At 29.2% G+C, this 16884-nt stretch overlaps 1 protein-coding gene and 1 long non-coding RNA gene across 2 annotated transcripts in view; one reads left to right on the top strand and one right to left on the bottom strand.

Moving 5' to 3' along the window:
- Window positions 1-1074: 1074 nt before the first annotated feature.
- On the top strand, window positions 1075-11536 carry LOC129965702 (uncharacterized). Its single transcript, XR_008784231.1, has 4 exons — window positions 1075-1848; window positions 4235-4355; window positions 5461-5569; window positions 11399-11536. It is a non-coding gene; the product is annotated as an uncharacterized LOC129965702 (long non-coding RNA).
- Window positions 11025-16884, bottom strand: part of LOC129965701 (potassium channel subfamily K member 4-like) — a 104571-nt gene continuing 98711 nt past the window's right edge. The window contains exon 6 of the mRNA XM_056079812.1: window positions 11025-16783. Coding sequence (XP_055935787.1) covers window positions 16265-16783 — 519 coding nt within the window. The 3' untranslated portion in view covers window positions 11025-16264. The remainder of the gene's footprint in view (window positions 16784-16884) is intronic.

The following is a 16884-nucleotide window of genomic DNA, read 5'->3' as shown; positions in this document are numbered from 1 at the left end:
AAAAATTAAATTATCCCGTGTTCTAAGGAATGTAAATATTTAGGAGTTATTTTAGACAATAAACTTACTTGGAAACCCCAGTTTATTTATGTTAAAATCAAGTTTCGATACCTAACTCGTAAATTTTATCCCCTAATTTCTCGAAACTCTAAAAAAGGAATAGGGACAAAATACTTATTTACACAGCTTATCTGCGTCCACTTCAAAGTCAAACTTAAGAATTATTGAAATTCAACAAAACAATCTTATTAGAAGATTCTGTAATTGTCACTAGTATATGCCTAACACAAACACGTACGAAGCTCTGGATTACCCACCACTTAAGAAATTTATTAAAAAACTTGCCACAAATTTTTTTAAGAATTTTTTTTCAAGATAATGAAGCAGTTCTTGCTATTCCTATTACATAAGGGACTTCCTTGGATATTTTTCGAAGATGATCACGGCTAATATTGAAAGTAAGGTTAACGACAAGTCTTTTCATTTACCGGAGATTAAGTCCCAACCCTAGGGGCTAGGCGCTGCGTTAAACATATCATTAGACATTAATCATATGTATATCATTCAACAATTTGTTGCGAAAATTCTCACACTTAGAGATGCATAATCCACGATTTTTTGAATAAAAAATAATTTTGCTATTTCTATTTTTAAATATTTGTTCCAAATATCTGTTATTTCAATCATATTATTAATTAAAAATTATTACTTAATATTAAATATAAAATTTATTAATTGTAATTAATACTTAATTTACTAATTTAAGTAACGTGTGATTGAATTAATTTATCTATTTCAGCTTTTCTTAAATTTGATTTTTTTCAAAACTATTTATTTAATTTCTTTATTGGAGTAAACCATTTTCTGCAAAATTTGAATTAAATATATATATCATTCCTTTAAATGTTTACTTTAGTTCTATATTTAACCAATAGATGGCGCCATCAGTAAACGGAATATATCCACAGTTAAGTCACAAGCAATTAAAAAGGATTTGTATGGAATAGTGCATCATCAAATGCGAATATCGGAAAGTCAAGGTTACTCGCATGAAGTGGACACTTTCCAGTGAAGTCACCGCTCAGATAAATTTCAGTGATATGCAATTTAATGATACGATAATTCCAATAACCGGTCCGTTCACTTTTCAATCCCTTCACAGATTTCTCCTTTTCTGTTTTGTTCGAGAGCTTCCATTGGACAGATCGTATCGATTGTTACTTTCCAGTGAAGTCACCGCTCCGGTAAATTTCAGTGATATCGTATCGATTGTTACTTTCTATCGTGATCCAAAACCTGTAATCGAAATATCACCAGTAAGATCGTATCAAGGATTTGAATCACACCCGTCTTTGAAAAGTATTGATCACTGATATTTGTGACTTTATGATATTGGTTACGTAATAACCACTCGTAAAATATTCGTCATCCCTACTCACACTTCCGGAGGACATTTCTTCCGTGCTTTTGTTATTTGTGATGTCTTCCAGGTGGCGCTATTAGTTGTTTCAATTTTCAACTTTTGGTTGTGCTGACATGTGTAATGTTTTTGTTTTACACACGCATTCGGATTACCTAACATTTTCAAACGCATTTGACACATACATAATCGAATGTAATGATAGATAAAAACTTATCAATATTTAGATGATTTTTTTAATTTACGATTCATTATGCACTTATAGTATCTTCTTTACTTATAATTAAAGTGAATATTTAAATCTTCATGAGATGGATAGAAATTTAAAAGCATGCAACATTTTGTTTTGGCAATCATTTGCGAAAATATAGTTGTGCAAAGTTTTCTCCATTTTAAAGCTGGGATAAAATCTCTTTATAAAAATGCAGGTTTTGTTATTATATAATTTTCTTTCTTAACAAATTTTAGAATAAATTTTCATGTGTAATTTGAACAATATTTTTGTTTAGAATTTATTTCATCTATGCTTTGTTTATTTTTATGTAAAATTTTGCAATTTTTCAGGAAATGTTATCATCATAATTATCATAATAAAATTTGCAGTCTTTTATAGCATTGTCTGGTTCTTGTATTTGTACGTTTAAACCTATAGTACATAGAATATATATATATTTATATATAATAAAGTACAATAATAATCGATTACAAGTGAGTTATTTTAAGATAACCAGAAGGTTATTAATATTTCAAACCATTCGAATTTTGTAACCATATAACTTTGCAATTGTCCCTAATTTTGATCATTCTTGGTTTCACATTATTAACAAAGCATAATTATTAACAAATGTAAATGCTACCTTTTATGCAATATCTTGGATAGTTTTGTTAATAACATTCATAGTATATAATTGTTCTTGGATTTTTATGGATTTATTTTAATATCAAAAGTGTGTCATTATTCATTTATGAAAAAGTTATAAAATTTACTGATGAAATATATATATAAACATTTATTTTTAAAGGTATTTGTATTATCATATAATTTTTTTACATACAACATTATTATATGGTTGCTGACCATTTCATGAAATTATATATCATATGACCAAATTACATTTTTGTAATAAAAGGCACATAAAGTTTTCATAAGAAATTTTGGTACAGTTTGATTTCGATGACTACCACAATAAATTGACAAATCATGTAAAAAAGCTAGCCAAATTAAGAGAAACTATTCACATTTTCACTTTGGCTTTTTAGCTTAGCATTTTTTGGGGCGTGGTTTTAATAGTGTTCGCCGTGGAAATCAAGATGTACTGAAATTTTGTTACTGATGATATTCATCATAATTTTCATACTACTGCAGTTTAACACAAATTTAACGTTTTAAGTTAGCCGCAGGATCATAAATAGAGGTCTTATGTATGCGATAAGGCTTCTACTGATTTCATACATCCTTCAGTTTACTTATTGCATATATACTTCTTGCAGAGTCACTGTAAATGTATGTAAAATAACTTTATTTCATAAAAATTAAGTGCATTCTCACAATATTAAACTTAAAATTAAGCCTAATAACTTTTATATAATCTAATTTTAATGCAGTTAAACAAAACATCTAATTATTGCTTAAGAAAGAACATTTTATATGCAATGCAAATTTGTTGAATCCTAGAAAACAAATGGAGAAGTTGCTAAACGATACTCAACTGATCTAAAATATTAACAATTTTCATAGCAAAAATTACTTTTCATCATTTTGCTTTCGATCCATATTCACATCACTGGTGGAAAAACAATTCTCATTCTATAATAGATCTATAAACTATATGGACCTTCATTAATCCTGAAGAAACAAATTTATTAACACATTGCATCGGGGAAGCATAACTTATATCATTTGATATTTCTCTTCACAATTTACCATACATGTTGATGTATTTGTTTTGAGCCTTTGTTGCCCATGTAAGAGTAGACTAAGTTGAATTTAAATTGTGATAAATCAGGCTTATTTTGGAATATTTTTATAACAGAAGTCACAACTTCTATGTAATTTAAACTTAGATGAAATGCTCCAAGGTTTTTAAATATAATTATAAATATTTTCTATTTTAACATAAAGGATTATATAAAGAAAAAATATTTTATTCTGATGAGAGAAGTTTTGGAGTCATGTTTTGGCCATTTTACTATGAGAAATCAAAAATACTGTTGTGAATTTTACTATATTTAGAGTGAGTAATTTTTAAATTGTGTTTACAAACTATTGTATGACAAAAATATTTTAAACTTTGTATCCAAGAATATTTCTTTTGTAGTTTCTGTTACTTTTTGAAAAAAAAATTGTAGTACAAGTAGATATATAGAAGTACTATATCTGTACCTAACTTTCTTGTAATTCTTTAAGCATTTATGTAGGGCATTCTTCACTTTTTAACATTCTAATAAAAGGAAAACAAAAATAATTCATAAGGTATTTATCCTTTATTATATTATAATCAATAGATAATACTTTAAAAAACATTACAAATGGATACTTATAATAATATGGAAAGTAATTTAGAAAAAAGTAGATTAAATGAGGGGGCTTGGAACAACTTTTAATAAAAATTTTTATTGTGTATAAATTATCATGGAGGAATTATTATATATTTTAGGATTAGAGAAACTTTTCAGCTCTATAGAAAAATAAATATTTTTTGAATAATTAAGGCATTGTAATATTATGCATTGTTTTTCATTAAGATCTTTTACTTCATCATATGATATATACTTACCTATGTAACAATAAAATATTCTGGTACTCTGGTATAGTGGCCTCTAGATTTTATCACCAATCAACTGAGATATGTATCACCAAGATGGACGCATTACATAAGATGGAACTTACTGTAATCTTAAGATTTCCAAGTTAGCTCGGGGACTGCTATAATATGTAAGTACCGAATTTTCTTCATTAAAATTGTTGAATAGTTAAATATATCTTCATCTAGGATTTTTAAAAAAAATAATTTTCTATAGATAATAGTAGCAAAGTAGGCTATTTCAAAGTACTCTTGTAACTTTAACGACATTTATCAGAGAATATACAAATTAAATGTGCTCAGAGTTGTCTATTCTTAATGCATATTTTAATAAATATATGATTTCGTATGTTTTGAATTGTATTTTAATTAAATAAAAATATATTTATATACATTTCAAATTTTTAATAAATTTCATATTTGAAAATGAATTTTACAAGTGAAATGAATTATATACAAGGCTGGTTAGGCATAGCAATAACTGTATAGGTTTTACAGTTTTTGAAAGATATTGTGGCTCCAAGATTTTCTTTTCATGCATTATTTCAAGACCCCTTATGTACTTGGATTTATTTAATTTATAAAAACACTTCATTTAATTTATAAAACAAAGCTCTTTAGTTAATTGATAAGCATAAAAGCTTTTATTTTTTTCTTTCAATTTATTTATTTTTTGTGATTCATATGAGTCCACTCCATTCTAAACCCTTCAGAGCAGCTCTATAAAGATTTGCTAAGATTCCTAATAAGAACTTTTGTGTGTGTGGTTATGTATAAATTTTCTGGCAGTTATCCAAATAAGAAACTATTTTGGAAGTAAACATTTTTAATTCAATAATTTGCTTCTTTTTTCTTTTATAACTTGTTTTGTTTTGTATGAAGGAAAATTCCAATTTATGATCTTGATAACTGTCAAAAACAATTTTTTTATAGTAAGATTTATTTATGATTTTGTGTTGAAAACATTTTTAGATTCTGTTTTTATCTTTCTTTTATGAATATTTATTTATTCTGGCATATAATAGGTTATTAAAAAATATATAATAAGCAAAAGCTTACAAAAAAATCTTGTAAATGCAACAGTTATTAATTTCTTCTTTTCGGGGAAGCTGCTGAAATTTTTGCTTTTCATCACAGTATGCAACTCATTTATTCAAATAAAATAGTTCTAGAATTGTAATAAAATCTTTCATAGTTTATATTATTGTATGAGTAATGTTTTGCTTTTAATGACAGGTTGAATTTCCAGAAAAACTAATACTCCTGCATAAACATTTCTGAAGTAGAGGAAAGAATGAAAGAAGAACATGCACTGTAACCAATTTCATTTAATCGTATATCATTGGTAAGATAAAATTTAATAAATTTTAAAGTTATTTAAAAAGGACTTTATCAGTTCTTCTTTTTTGAACTTATTACAAAAATTAAGAGAAACTTATTTTAAAATTAAGTAAGAACTTATTACAAAAATTAATTTCAAAATTATTTTGCAGTACATATCAGATATTGGCTTTCATTATCACTAACCATGCAACACAACAAATTCTTGAAATAAAGCATATAAAATTTTAAAAAAAATCTTTGTCTTAGCTATTATGGTTTCTGTATTTTCTTGAAGGAAAGTAGAGAGTCGGTATACAGCCCTTCATCATCCTCAATAATATGCATCAGCTCTTCTAAACAATGTGGTAACATTATTTATTAAGGCAGTGTAAAATTTCTAAATGCAAACAATCATTGAAACACATCAAGCTTGAAAGTGAAAAGACTAATTTCAGAAACTTTTTCATCAATACTACAATTCTAATATTTTTCTTTCATTTTGTATCTTCTTATTTGTATAAAAGAACTCTCTATAGATCACTATTCTATGAAAGATTATTGCATCTTTCAAATATACAAGTGTGGTTTATTAAGGAAGTTAAATGTTTATAAATGTAAATGCAATGAACAATCAGTGCAACTAGTAAAAGTTAAGATGTGATCTATATAAATATAACTGAAATTCCATTTTCTTGTTGTTGCATATAAAGATCCAAATAATTGCATAGAATTTTTTAAATACTTCTTTCTAACAATGTGGAGCAGTTTTGAGATAATCAATGAAAGAATTCGTTTTTTTTATTATTGAAAAGCTTTTCTTGCTTTATACATGTATAATATTGTCTCGCCAAACAACATGACAGCATCTAAGATTTGTGTAGTAATGATATTTAAAATAGCCAAAATATAGGAAAAAGGAACATATGAACAATATTTACTTCACCTTATTGATGCAGAAACTTAATTGATTTAAACCTTATTGGAATGATTTTACATTTAAAAATTGTTTTGAGGCTCCCAGTTATTAAAAAAAAAATGTTCAAAACTTAACTATGTATTTTTAAAAGTCAATGGAGGTTTAAATTCACTTTTCAAAAATGCTGCTTATCTATCTCATGTTGCAAACTCAAACTTAAGTTATCACTCTTAATTTTCATTTAATTTTGTATTTTTTAAAAATTAGGAATAATTTATAAAAAAAATTGGCTTCCTGTGATTTTTACAATTGTTTGGAACAGTCTGTAACTCTTTGAAAAACTGAAGTTTCTGAAATTTCGAACTGAGATTTTATTCTGAAATTCTTCAAAAGAAACTCATTGTTGCTAGAATCGTGCCAAAGCATAACTTGGTGCTATTGGTGTGAACTTCATCCTATTGGAGGAAAATGTTCAGCCTCATTGAGCTAAGCTTGTACAAGATTGAGGCTTGAAACCAACCAATGGGCTGTCCAATTCAGTCCCCAGAATTAATCCAATAGAGCATCTTCGGGGCTATTTCAGAAGACAGGTGAATGTTTCAGATACTCCTTTGAAGTAATTAAATAAGCTTATGCATGAATTGTCTTGTTACATAAATGTTCTTTTCTTTTTCCCATTTCATTATCTGACAACTTAATTGAAAGTATGAAAAATTGATGTTATCAATGCATTGCATTTAAGGGTGGACATATTCCTTATTGAAACTCTTATTTATTTTTATGCAGGTATCTTTCATCTATTATTTTTCTTTAACATTGCACTTTATAAAAAGATTAATGTTTAATTATAAATTATGCCTGATGCTAAAATTAAGTAATATTTAATAAATGCTTAATACACAAGTGTCATAAATTTTATATTAATTTAGACCCCCACCCCTGAGATTGTACTTTTATTTTTGTAGGCCAATGTGTATATCAGAGACTTAAATGAATGTACTCTACTAATTAATTCTAATGTAGAGTTCATTTATCAATTATTTTGTTTACATTACTATCAATCTAATAATGAATGTACAGTGGTTTGACAGATTGTTTGAATTTAAAATTATATTCATCTTCAGACATTTCTATTGCTAAGGAGAATGTGGCATTGCAAATAAAATTGCTTTATGATCATTTTACGGATGATTAAGCATGTGATTTCTCTGTGGCTTGTTATAAACAGCCTCTCTGCCTCTTGTAAAGCTTGTAACAATAGAGTCTTGGATCCCATTAATCTATTTTCTGCCATGAAGATTTTTATTTATATATTAATACAATAATTTTTTTATGTCCAGTATCTTCACAAATTTATTTCAAATTATTCCTTTGACCTGGAATTTGCAGGACTCATTTTTATAGTCTTGAAACTTATTGTATTTATTTTAAAATGATATCAAATGTATTCTTTATATTTTGTTATATGATAGTTGATTAAGGGGAGGAATATTGTTTTTAAATATGTCTGTTAATTAATATGATGTAAGAAAGATTTTTAAATAATTAATAAAAATATTTATGATGATTATATTCTTGTCATCTCTTTAATCAAAAAAAAAAAAAAAAGTTTAAGCTGGTTTTGCAAATTTTTCTTGGTCTTCAGCAAAATACGAACACTGGACTTGATATTTTGCTATTAATCATTGATCATAAATGCTTTTTATCTAGCATCTATGCACTTTTTTAAATGATAGTGTAAGGTATGCAGGTTTATCATCTAAAATGTCAATCCTTGTCAAATTTCAAACCAAATCTGCCAAAGAGGTGGACCATCTGTTGTTCAGTACGTCCGAATGCATGCAAATACTATAACTTAAGTCAGTGAAATTCACTATGTGATCTTGTGACTACAGCTGTAGTTCTAGTCAAATTTTAGTTACATTGAAACAGAAAAAAGGCATTCAAAATACATATTTGAACAATAGATTCAGTAAGAATATTAGATTCATGTCTAATAAGTATTATTCACCGATACCATGCTAGGCCTCCGCAGCCTTACCCAAGGTGCGAATTTTATGCAAGGGGAGATGGATAAGACCCTTATTAGAGAATATGTGAGAAGGTTTTTATATAGTTTCTTTAGGAATTTGGCATCATCATGATGAGTTTAGAGAAGTGCCATGCACTGACTTCACATAATAACTCACTTGTAACTACCAGGGATTTCAAAAATAGATATAGATTTGTTGTAGACTCTCCGTATATATGGTGGCTGGTGTACGTATAAATCTGTCGTAGCCACAAAATCCTCCAAGTGAAACAATACCATTGGGGATACTGGATCAGAGGTGATCGTTCTCTGACTCGGATCTAAATTACTATCTGTGGATGAGTGAATGGAATGTCTGAATGAAGTCCGCCCCGTAAAAAGGGCTGTGACGCATGATAGCTAAGGCGTACTCTTGGCACTAGATGGCGCTGCTGTGAAACAAGAGACACTAAAACTTGGCTTAAAATCCATAAGCAGCAGCAACATTAATATGTTCACATTATTATCAATGATGTAAAAAATGTATTGAGAATGTTGAAAAGCGCAAGTTTTCTACATTATCCTGTTAGCACAAAATATAATATTTTCAGGTTGCTGTTTGATATTCTGAATACCCTAAAGTATTGTGAAGATATCGTATCAAATTGTTCGCACATTTTATGCTAATAGGGAAAATCTAAATTCATACATTTTCTTTCAAAGGTTTTTTTCTTTCCAAATTTGTGTTTTTCTGTGATGGACCAAAATTATCCAATTCTTTTCAGTATTCTGTCAGGGTGACTGTTCACGTTTGCCATTTTCGATACAGAATATGAAAAAAGTTGATCACTGGTTATTTGAAAACATTTATATTATATGAAAAATCATGTTCTTGAAGACTTAACGACTGTAAATAACGTTCCAGAGTTTGGTTTTTCAATACGATATTCATATACGATATTGACGAAATTCAAACGGAAGACAGGATGATAAAAAAAAAGTTTAATAATCAAATAAATAATTCAGGAAGACAATTAATTGGCGCAGCTTATTCTAATCTAGTATCTTGCATAACTAATTCAAATCCGAAACTTGAATGTCAGAATTTAGTATATACCTTCATGCGGCAAGTTTAGATGTGTGTTTTGTCAGAATTATGAGTTGTTTAAATTCAAGGGGATAGGCTAAACTTGTTCATTCCTTTTATGCAAAATGAAAGTCATTTTTTTCATGCTTTGGCCTGTTAGTGGAGAATGAGCCGTGGTTCTAATTTAAAGATTGAATAACTTTTTGATTGATGCTACTTAATTAGATCTACGATGTTATTTGGTATATGATAGAGAGATAAAAAATTCTCATGCTTGCAAGCTCTGGCATACTTATCCTATCTCTGAAAAATGTTTGTCAAATTTTTGCAGTTTTCCCCAGAGGGATGAGTTTTTAAGAAATTAAATATGAGAGAACAATTTTTTTCTCTCTTTAATATTAGATTCTTCATAAAAATTCGAGGAAAATTGATTTTTGAGACTAAAATTGTTTTTTTGTAACACGCTCTAATAATGCCAATGCACCAACTAAGTGCCAATTCCTTCGAATTATAACACTCTCTATTAATATTCGTCCATCAACCAAGCGCCAACCTCCTCGCCAATCGAAAGTATGGCAGTACGATGCGAGCTGCAAGACTGACCTCGGAAATTAATTATATTAAGCTGTAAATTTAAGTATTGGCTAAATGTAGAATTGTTGTTGTGTAGTGTATTGTATAATTGGTTGTCTATTAAATTCTTTTAAATTGTTAGAGCTCGTTTTCATGCATTTCTCTTACATTCTTATATTCCATTATGCAAATTGTACTATCTTTAACTATCTGTACTTTTATGTTTAAAATACATATTTTGAGATAATTTTTAAAAAATATTAATGTAAAGTTCAATGCCATATTTATTATTATTAGTAATTTATTACATTATATAATTTGTTGTGTTATTAAGTCCTTCGATCAATTTTGCACAGATAATTTTTCTTTTTAGTTCAGTTTTCAGAAGTAAATCTGAAATTCAGAAATGAATCGATTCAGCATCGAAATTAGAATAGTTTTATATTTATTTGAGGCATAATATAAAATCATAGCTTGCGACTAATTTCTGAAAAGAATTTTAACTAAATACGTGTATGTTTTATATCGATCAGACTAGAGTAAAATATGTGGTAATAAAAATAAAAAGAATAATAAACGAATAAAATTTTCATTGAAAGATTTTATATTTTGGTACAGGTATACAACATACAATTCAAAAAAAAAGGACGATCTTTACATAGAAAGACGATTCACAATAATATCTAATTTCACATAATTTTTTATTTATATATTTTTTATATTTTTGTTAACATAATGGATTTATAAAATTATTTAACACACAAAGATTTACACAGATTTGACTAGATTAAAAAATAGAATAATCTAAAATTCATTTGTTTAAAAGTCTCGTGCAAAAGTAGACTGAAAAATCATTCTTTTTCTCTCTTTCAATTTCATATTTATTGTTAAGTGTAGGAACTATATAAGAAAATACTTTATCTTCCACATTCTGGGAAGACAACGGATATATTATAAACATCCTAATGTTTCCTGGTGATATGAAATTAATGTTTCCTGGTGATATGAAATTCAATCTTTTCTTAAGCAAAAAGAGAAAAGAATAATGGTTTAATCAGCGACCTTTATTATTTCCAGATGTCGTATTTCTGAAATATATGAAATTTGTTATTATCGAGATAGTTTCATTAATACCATTCGCAAAATTATAATGCCAGTAATTTCAATAAATATGTTAGAGGTATTGCATGAAACGCTGGTATTTTATAGACTGCCAGACGTTTTTAGGCAAAGTATGAAATATGAATTCTGTTTTTTTTTCTAGCCATTATATATGTAGTGACGAGCGCCATCTGCTGGTTGTTAGACGGAGTTGACACTGGTTAGACGGAGAGCAGATCAGACGGATCTGGAGGAAAGTAAAGACGTGGCAGATCAGACGGATCTGGACGAGAGAAAAGACGTGGCAGATCAGACGGATCTGGAGGAAAGTAAAGACGTGGCAGATCAGACGGATCTGGACGAGAGAAAAGACGTGGCAGATCAGACGGATCTGGAGGGAAGTAAAGACGTGGCAGATCAGACGGATCTGGACGAGAGTAAAGACGTGTCAGATCAGACGGATCTGGACGAAGTAAAGACGAGACTAGACGAGACGAGACGCGACGTATTCGACGAAATCTACTGAATGTTCAATTCTTTTATGTTAATGTATATATATCCTAAATGTCCTAATCGTCCTAAATGTAATTAAATGTGCGTTCTAAAATAGTAGTGATTTCTGAGTCCTACATATATGCTGCGGTAAATGTGATTAATCCGGTGATTCTATGTAATTACCAGTTTATATATTATATACCGTAACATATATAATATATAAAACATTCTATAGAAAAGCATATGCTAGTTAGGCAAAGTATGAAATAAGATAATGTTAAAGCTATTCTTTAAAAGACGCGCATTTCTCAAAAATAAAATTTCCATAATCGTCACGCAATAAAGATTTAACAACCAATAATCCAAGAGCTCCTTGTTAGTACTCTTTTGATTTTTTTTTTTACATTATTCATTACCTTCCGATGAGTATTTTCAGTTGAAAACAAATTTTCTTTTACAGTATTGCCTCGAACTATGGGCAGTTCATCGTCCAATCGTTGTCACATGTTCTATTAACCAAGTGTCTAACAGTACAATTTGATTTTCTATTTTGACACAGCAAACAAAAAAACCCTAATTTTTTAAATACATATTTTAAATAAAGTAGCGTGTTTTGACACTCTTGAATAAAATGCATATGGCAAACCTTGAGGCTTAGGTGAGTGTTGAGTTTGGCCACTTGATATTTGAAACAAATTGGAGATATACTTTATACTTTGCCAGTTTGTCATTTGGCATTCCATAGAATTTCCAAGAAATGTGTGAAATGTTAATCGTTTCATGCATTACCGGTAACAAATGTAACACCAAAAGATGCTAATAAGTAGTAGTAGTAGTATTTTTTTAGATTCTTTCAAACCAATTTTATTTTGCACAACCTTTGACCTGACTGGTCATCAAACTTGAATTCAAATATCCAATGTTTTAGATTCTTATAGAATCTTAATTATTAACTGTCATATATTCATTGAGAAAAAATTAGTACTAACTCTGCAATAGTTAATTTCATCTCCTCAATTGATTTCCAGAATTGCATCGTGGTCAAGTTCAGTTTCTCTCTGTCATGAAGAACCTTCATTTTGTAAGTATACTTATCGGGTGTTTTAATTTGATTAAACATTTTTTTATTGCTTGAACAGAGTCAAACGAAATCATCTTAGAAATAAATACGTACTGCTATTTTATAACTAGCTATGTTTTATGTTCCCGTCTTGACTTTTATTCTGTTAACAATATCTCGGATATAAGTGTCGTTAAATAACTAACGTAAGTGGTATTAGAAAATCTCATGTATGTAGATAGAGTGCTTATGTATATATGTATATAATCTTATATGCAATACACCTTAGATGTAAACGTATAACAATATTAGAAGTTTTGTTTCCTTGCAGTGGAGTCTTCTCTATCCATAACTCAACTATTTGTGTAAATTTCTTTTAACATTGAATTAACAAAATTATAAACATAAATCTTAAGAGGCCTAATTTTTTAAAAAAATTCCTTTGAAATGGTCTATGAAAGTATTTTATTCCACTGTTGTTAGAATAGTTTTTGTTGACAGAGGTTTCAAATATTTAATTAATAGGTTCTGCACATTATGTAATGCTAGTTAAAAAATGCAGAATATGCTTGAAATTTAATTTGATTGTTACATCTTAAATGCACGAGAAAACATTGAGCGAGCAGTAGACATGTGAAAGCTATAGATAAGAGTTATTTCTAAATGAACAAGACTTGTCAATTTTTTAGATGAGAAACGTGTTGTCTTACCTTTTATTGATAATAGAGCTAACCACGCTGCAACTTTTGAAGAATAATCCCTTCACACAAATAGGCACAGTGGAAAGATACTAACATAACTAACTCTAGTCTATCTACAGGGTTATTCATAAAGAGAAAAAGAAAGAAGTAGATTTAAAATAATTATTTCTTATAAACGGCAATAGAGAGAAACACTTATATTACATCAATGAAGAGAGGGAAGATCAAAGCTTTATTTTATGCATTCCTGGATAATCCTGGTATTTATTATTCCACTTTTATTTATTTTTGAGAAAATGGCCTCAGAAAGAGTTACTTTGTGGGCTGCAGTATGCAAAGTGTGAATCAATTGTTGCATTGCAGCGAACATTTCTTCAAGAGCTGCCTCATCATAAACCCATTTACAGATGAAGCCAGAAATTACTGGAAAATGATTGCGTAATCAAGGAGGAAAGCAGTGATTGTCTTCGCACACCAGATGGGGAAATATTGAATGTATCCGAGCTGCCTTCGAATTCTAATCATTGGAAATCCACTAGCAGAAAACTGGAATTTTCGTAACAAATGCTACAGCATCTGCTGTTCTTCGAGATCGAATTGGTACAACAATGAGTGAAAAACCCAGGTTTCACCCCCACATGTGAAAAACACAGTTACTTCACATGTGGCAATAAATGGACATCTAATTCGATATTTGTCGCATAAAAAATATAATCGATGTTCAATGCATAGAACAAAGCTTTGAACTTTCCTCTATCCAGTGATGTATGGCATGCGTCTCCATCTAATATCGTTCATTATAAATAAATGTTTTAAACTTGCCTCTTTTTTTATGAATAATCCTGTATATTTCCATTTACATCGGGTAGAAAATCTTGGAAGAAGGTTCTTCACACCACAAATAATATTAGCATCATAAATAAACATATAAAATTTTTGAACTACAGATTACAATCTTCCACACAATGTAAACACATTTCGACAACTATACAATGTATATTTGTTATCGTGATTATGTGTCATAATCACAATGATATACCACCGTGAATAATGAAAGTTGAATGATGATTTAACTACAATGATGAGAAAATGTCAGATCTTTGTTCACTCAAAAAACAAACAAACTCCCAGTTCATATACCCAAAGCATATTTTATCTGAATTATGTCCGGTATTTATGGATGAATGATGAGCACCTGTTCGTTGTAATATGATCTGATGATCTCCTAAATAAATAATAGATGATTTACGATGTCTTTCCAAAATGATGCAGACACTTCCATAAATTCTATATATAAGATGATTCAAATTCTATTCCAGAAAAACATATTTGTTCATTTCACACTAGATGAGATCCAGTAATACTTACGAGCGATACCACAATTTTCCATTCAATTAATGGCAACAATCAATCAGCATCTACTTCTGATAAATATGAATTTTACAAAAGGATTATTCAGGGTGAATTCGAGAATTATTTTAAAATAAAATAAAGGAAATAATAAATAAATTTAAAATAAAATAAAGTAAAGGAAAAATCTTTAAAAAATTTTCCTCCTTGATCTTTGTTAGAATTATTATTATTATTATTTTTAAAAATTTGTTCAGCATATTGTTTCTTGAATTATTGCACCTCTTTATACAGATAAAATACTTGATTAGATTTCAAGTACTAATTCCCAAAACAAAATGAAATGATTATCATAGTCATCAATGACTTAGGAAAACAAGAAAATAATACTGATAGGTTTTTCATTCTGTGTCGGGAATTGGCTCTAGTATTGAGTTGTCAAATAATTTTTTTTTCTCTATTTAGGTTTGATTGATTTTTTTTATATACAAATCACTATTATGCCTACCTTATTATATTGTTTTAATATTTTCTTAAAAAGGAAAAAGAATCATGAGCATAAGGAATAGAAAATCAACATTTAAATTCAATATTTCTATACTAGTTGAATTGTAAAATAGATTATAAAACGTTTGTTCATAAAAAGGATAGAAATGTCAAATTTTGATATTATTCTCAGCCGATCTAGATTCGAAATGGATGTTGTTTCATTGTTGCATTTTTAATGAAAAGCTCGCAAAATCTCGGTGGCTGTACCACCGAGTCAGTTCTTAAACTATTAATGAATACAACTTTCTCGAATTAAGACATTCCATGTGGCATTTTGAGGTAATAAAGGCACAGCTTTAAGGAAGTATAAGATATTCACCGGGACACTTTATCAAGAACACAAATGATTCCAGTAGAAAGTTTTATGTACAGAAATCGTGAAATATATTCATATTTATGTGCACCGTTTTCACCTATGATCTTCACATTATATTTGGAAAAATCTACAGATATGGCACCAATGACTGCCAGATTCCGGGCAACATCTATCTCATTAAGAATGAAGATTTTTTTTCTTGGTTGTTATGAGGCATCGTTATAAGGATCGATAAGATATCCTGATGGATATCTTCTTGAAGATACAAATGTTCCCAGAATAAAAAAAATCTGCACAGATTACTTCAGAATTTATGTTACTGCACATTTTCTATATCTATATTTCATCATGAAAATATCAATGGGAAGTTCTGTAGATATTTCGCCAACGGATACCAGACTTAACCTCGCCGAAAATCCTTCAATTACATGAAAATCAAGATTTTCATTTTGTCAAACAGAAAACCTTTAAGGATCGATTAAATGTTCATAAAGATCCTTTATTAAGGATCCAGTAATTTCTAGGATAAAAACTATGTACAGAGAAAACAAAATAAATTCACACACGCGTGCACTGCAGGCCTTCCATATCTATGATCGTCCTGCCGGTAATAGAGATGTCTATGGGAGGTTCTGCAGATATCACATCAATCACTGATACACTCGGCCTCCGAGGGCGGTGCCTGTCTTTGTGTGAATCCAGATTCTTTTTATCTGATTTTATACGCATCTTTTCGGGATCCACAGGAACCATAAGTTTCATAGATTTGTGGGGCTTCTTCTGATAGCCGTTCCCCATTTGTTCTTTTTCTTTTTCCTTTTGTCCATTGATCAAAGTTGACGAGGAGAACACTTGGAGGGAACCTCTGCCATAAATGGCGGGCTGGAGTCCAGAAGTGGCTGGAAGGGGCAGACTGAGGCGACGTGGTCTCGGAGGAGGTTGTTCTTCTTTTAGAGTTTGGACAAGGGTAAGGAGTTTTTGAATTTTAGTATTGTGGTTTTGGTCTTTGATTTCTGGAGCTGGGAAAGATTGCATTCTTTTGATTGCTACCCTGTTGCGTGGCCTGCTTGTCCGATTCTGCAATGAAAATAGAAAGAAATGATTAAGAATAATAAAAGTTTTTATAATAAATTAAAAGAAATGAAGAAAATGTTTAAAAAAGTGAAGTGAAAAAAAAG

The sequence above is a fragment of the Argiope bruennichi genome, chromosome 4 (assembly GCF_947563725.1).
Source record: "Argiope bruennichi chromosome 4, qqArgBrue1.1, whole genome shotgun sequence".
Taxonomy (NCBI): Eukaryota; Metazoa; Arthropoda; class Arachnida; order Araneae; family Araneidae; genus Argiope; species Argiope bruennichi.
Note: the sequence above shows the minus strand (reverse complement) of the source record. Positions and strands in the feature narration are given on the sequence as shown.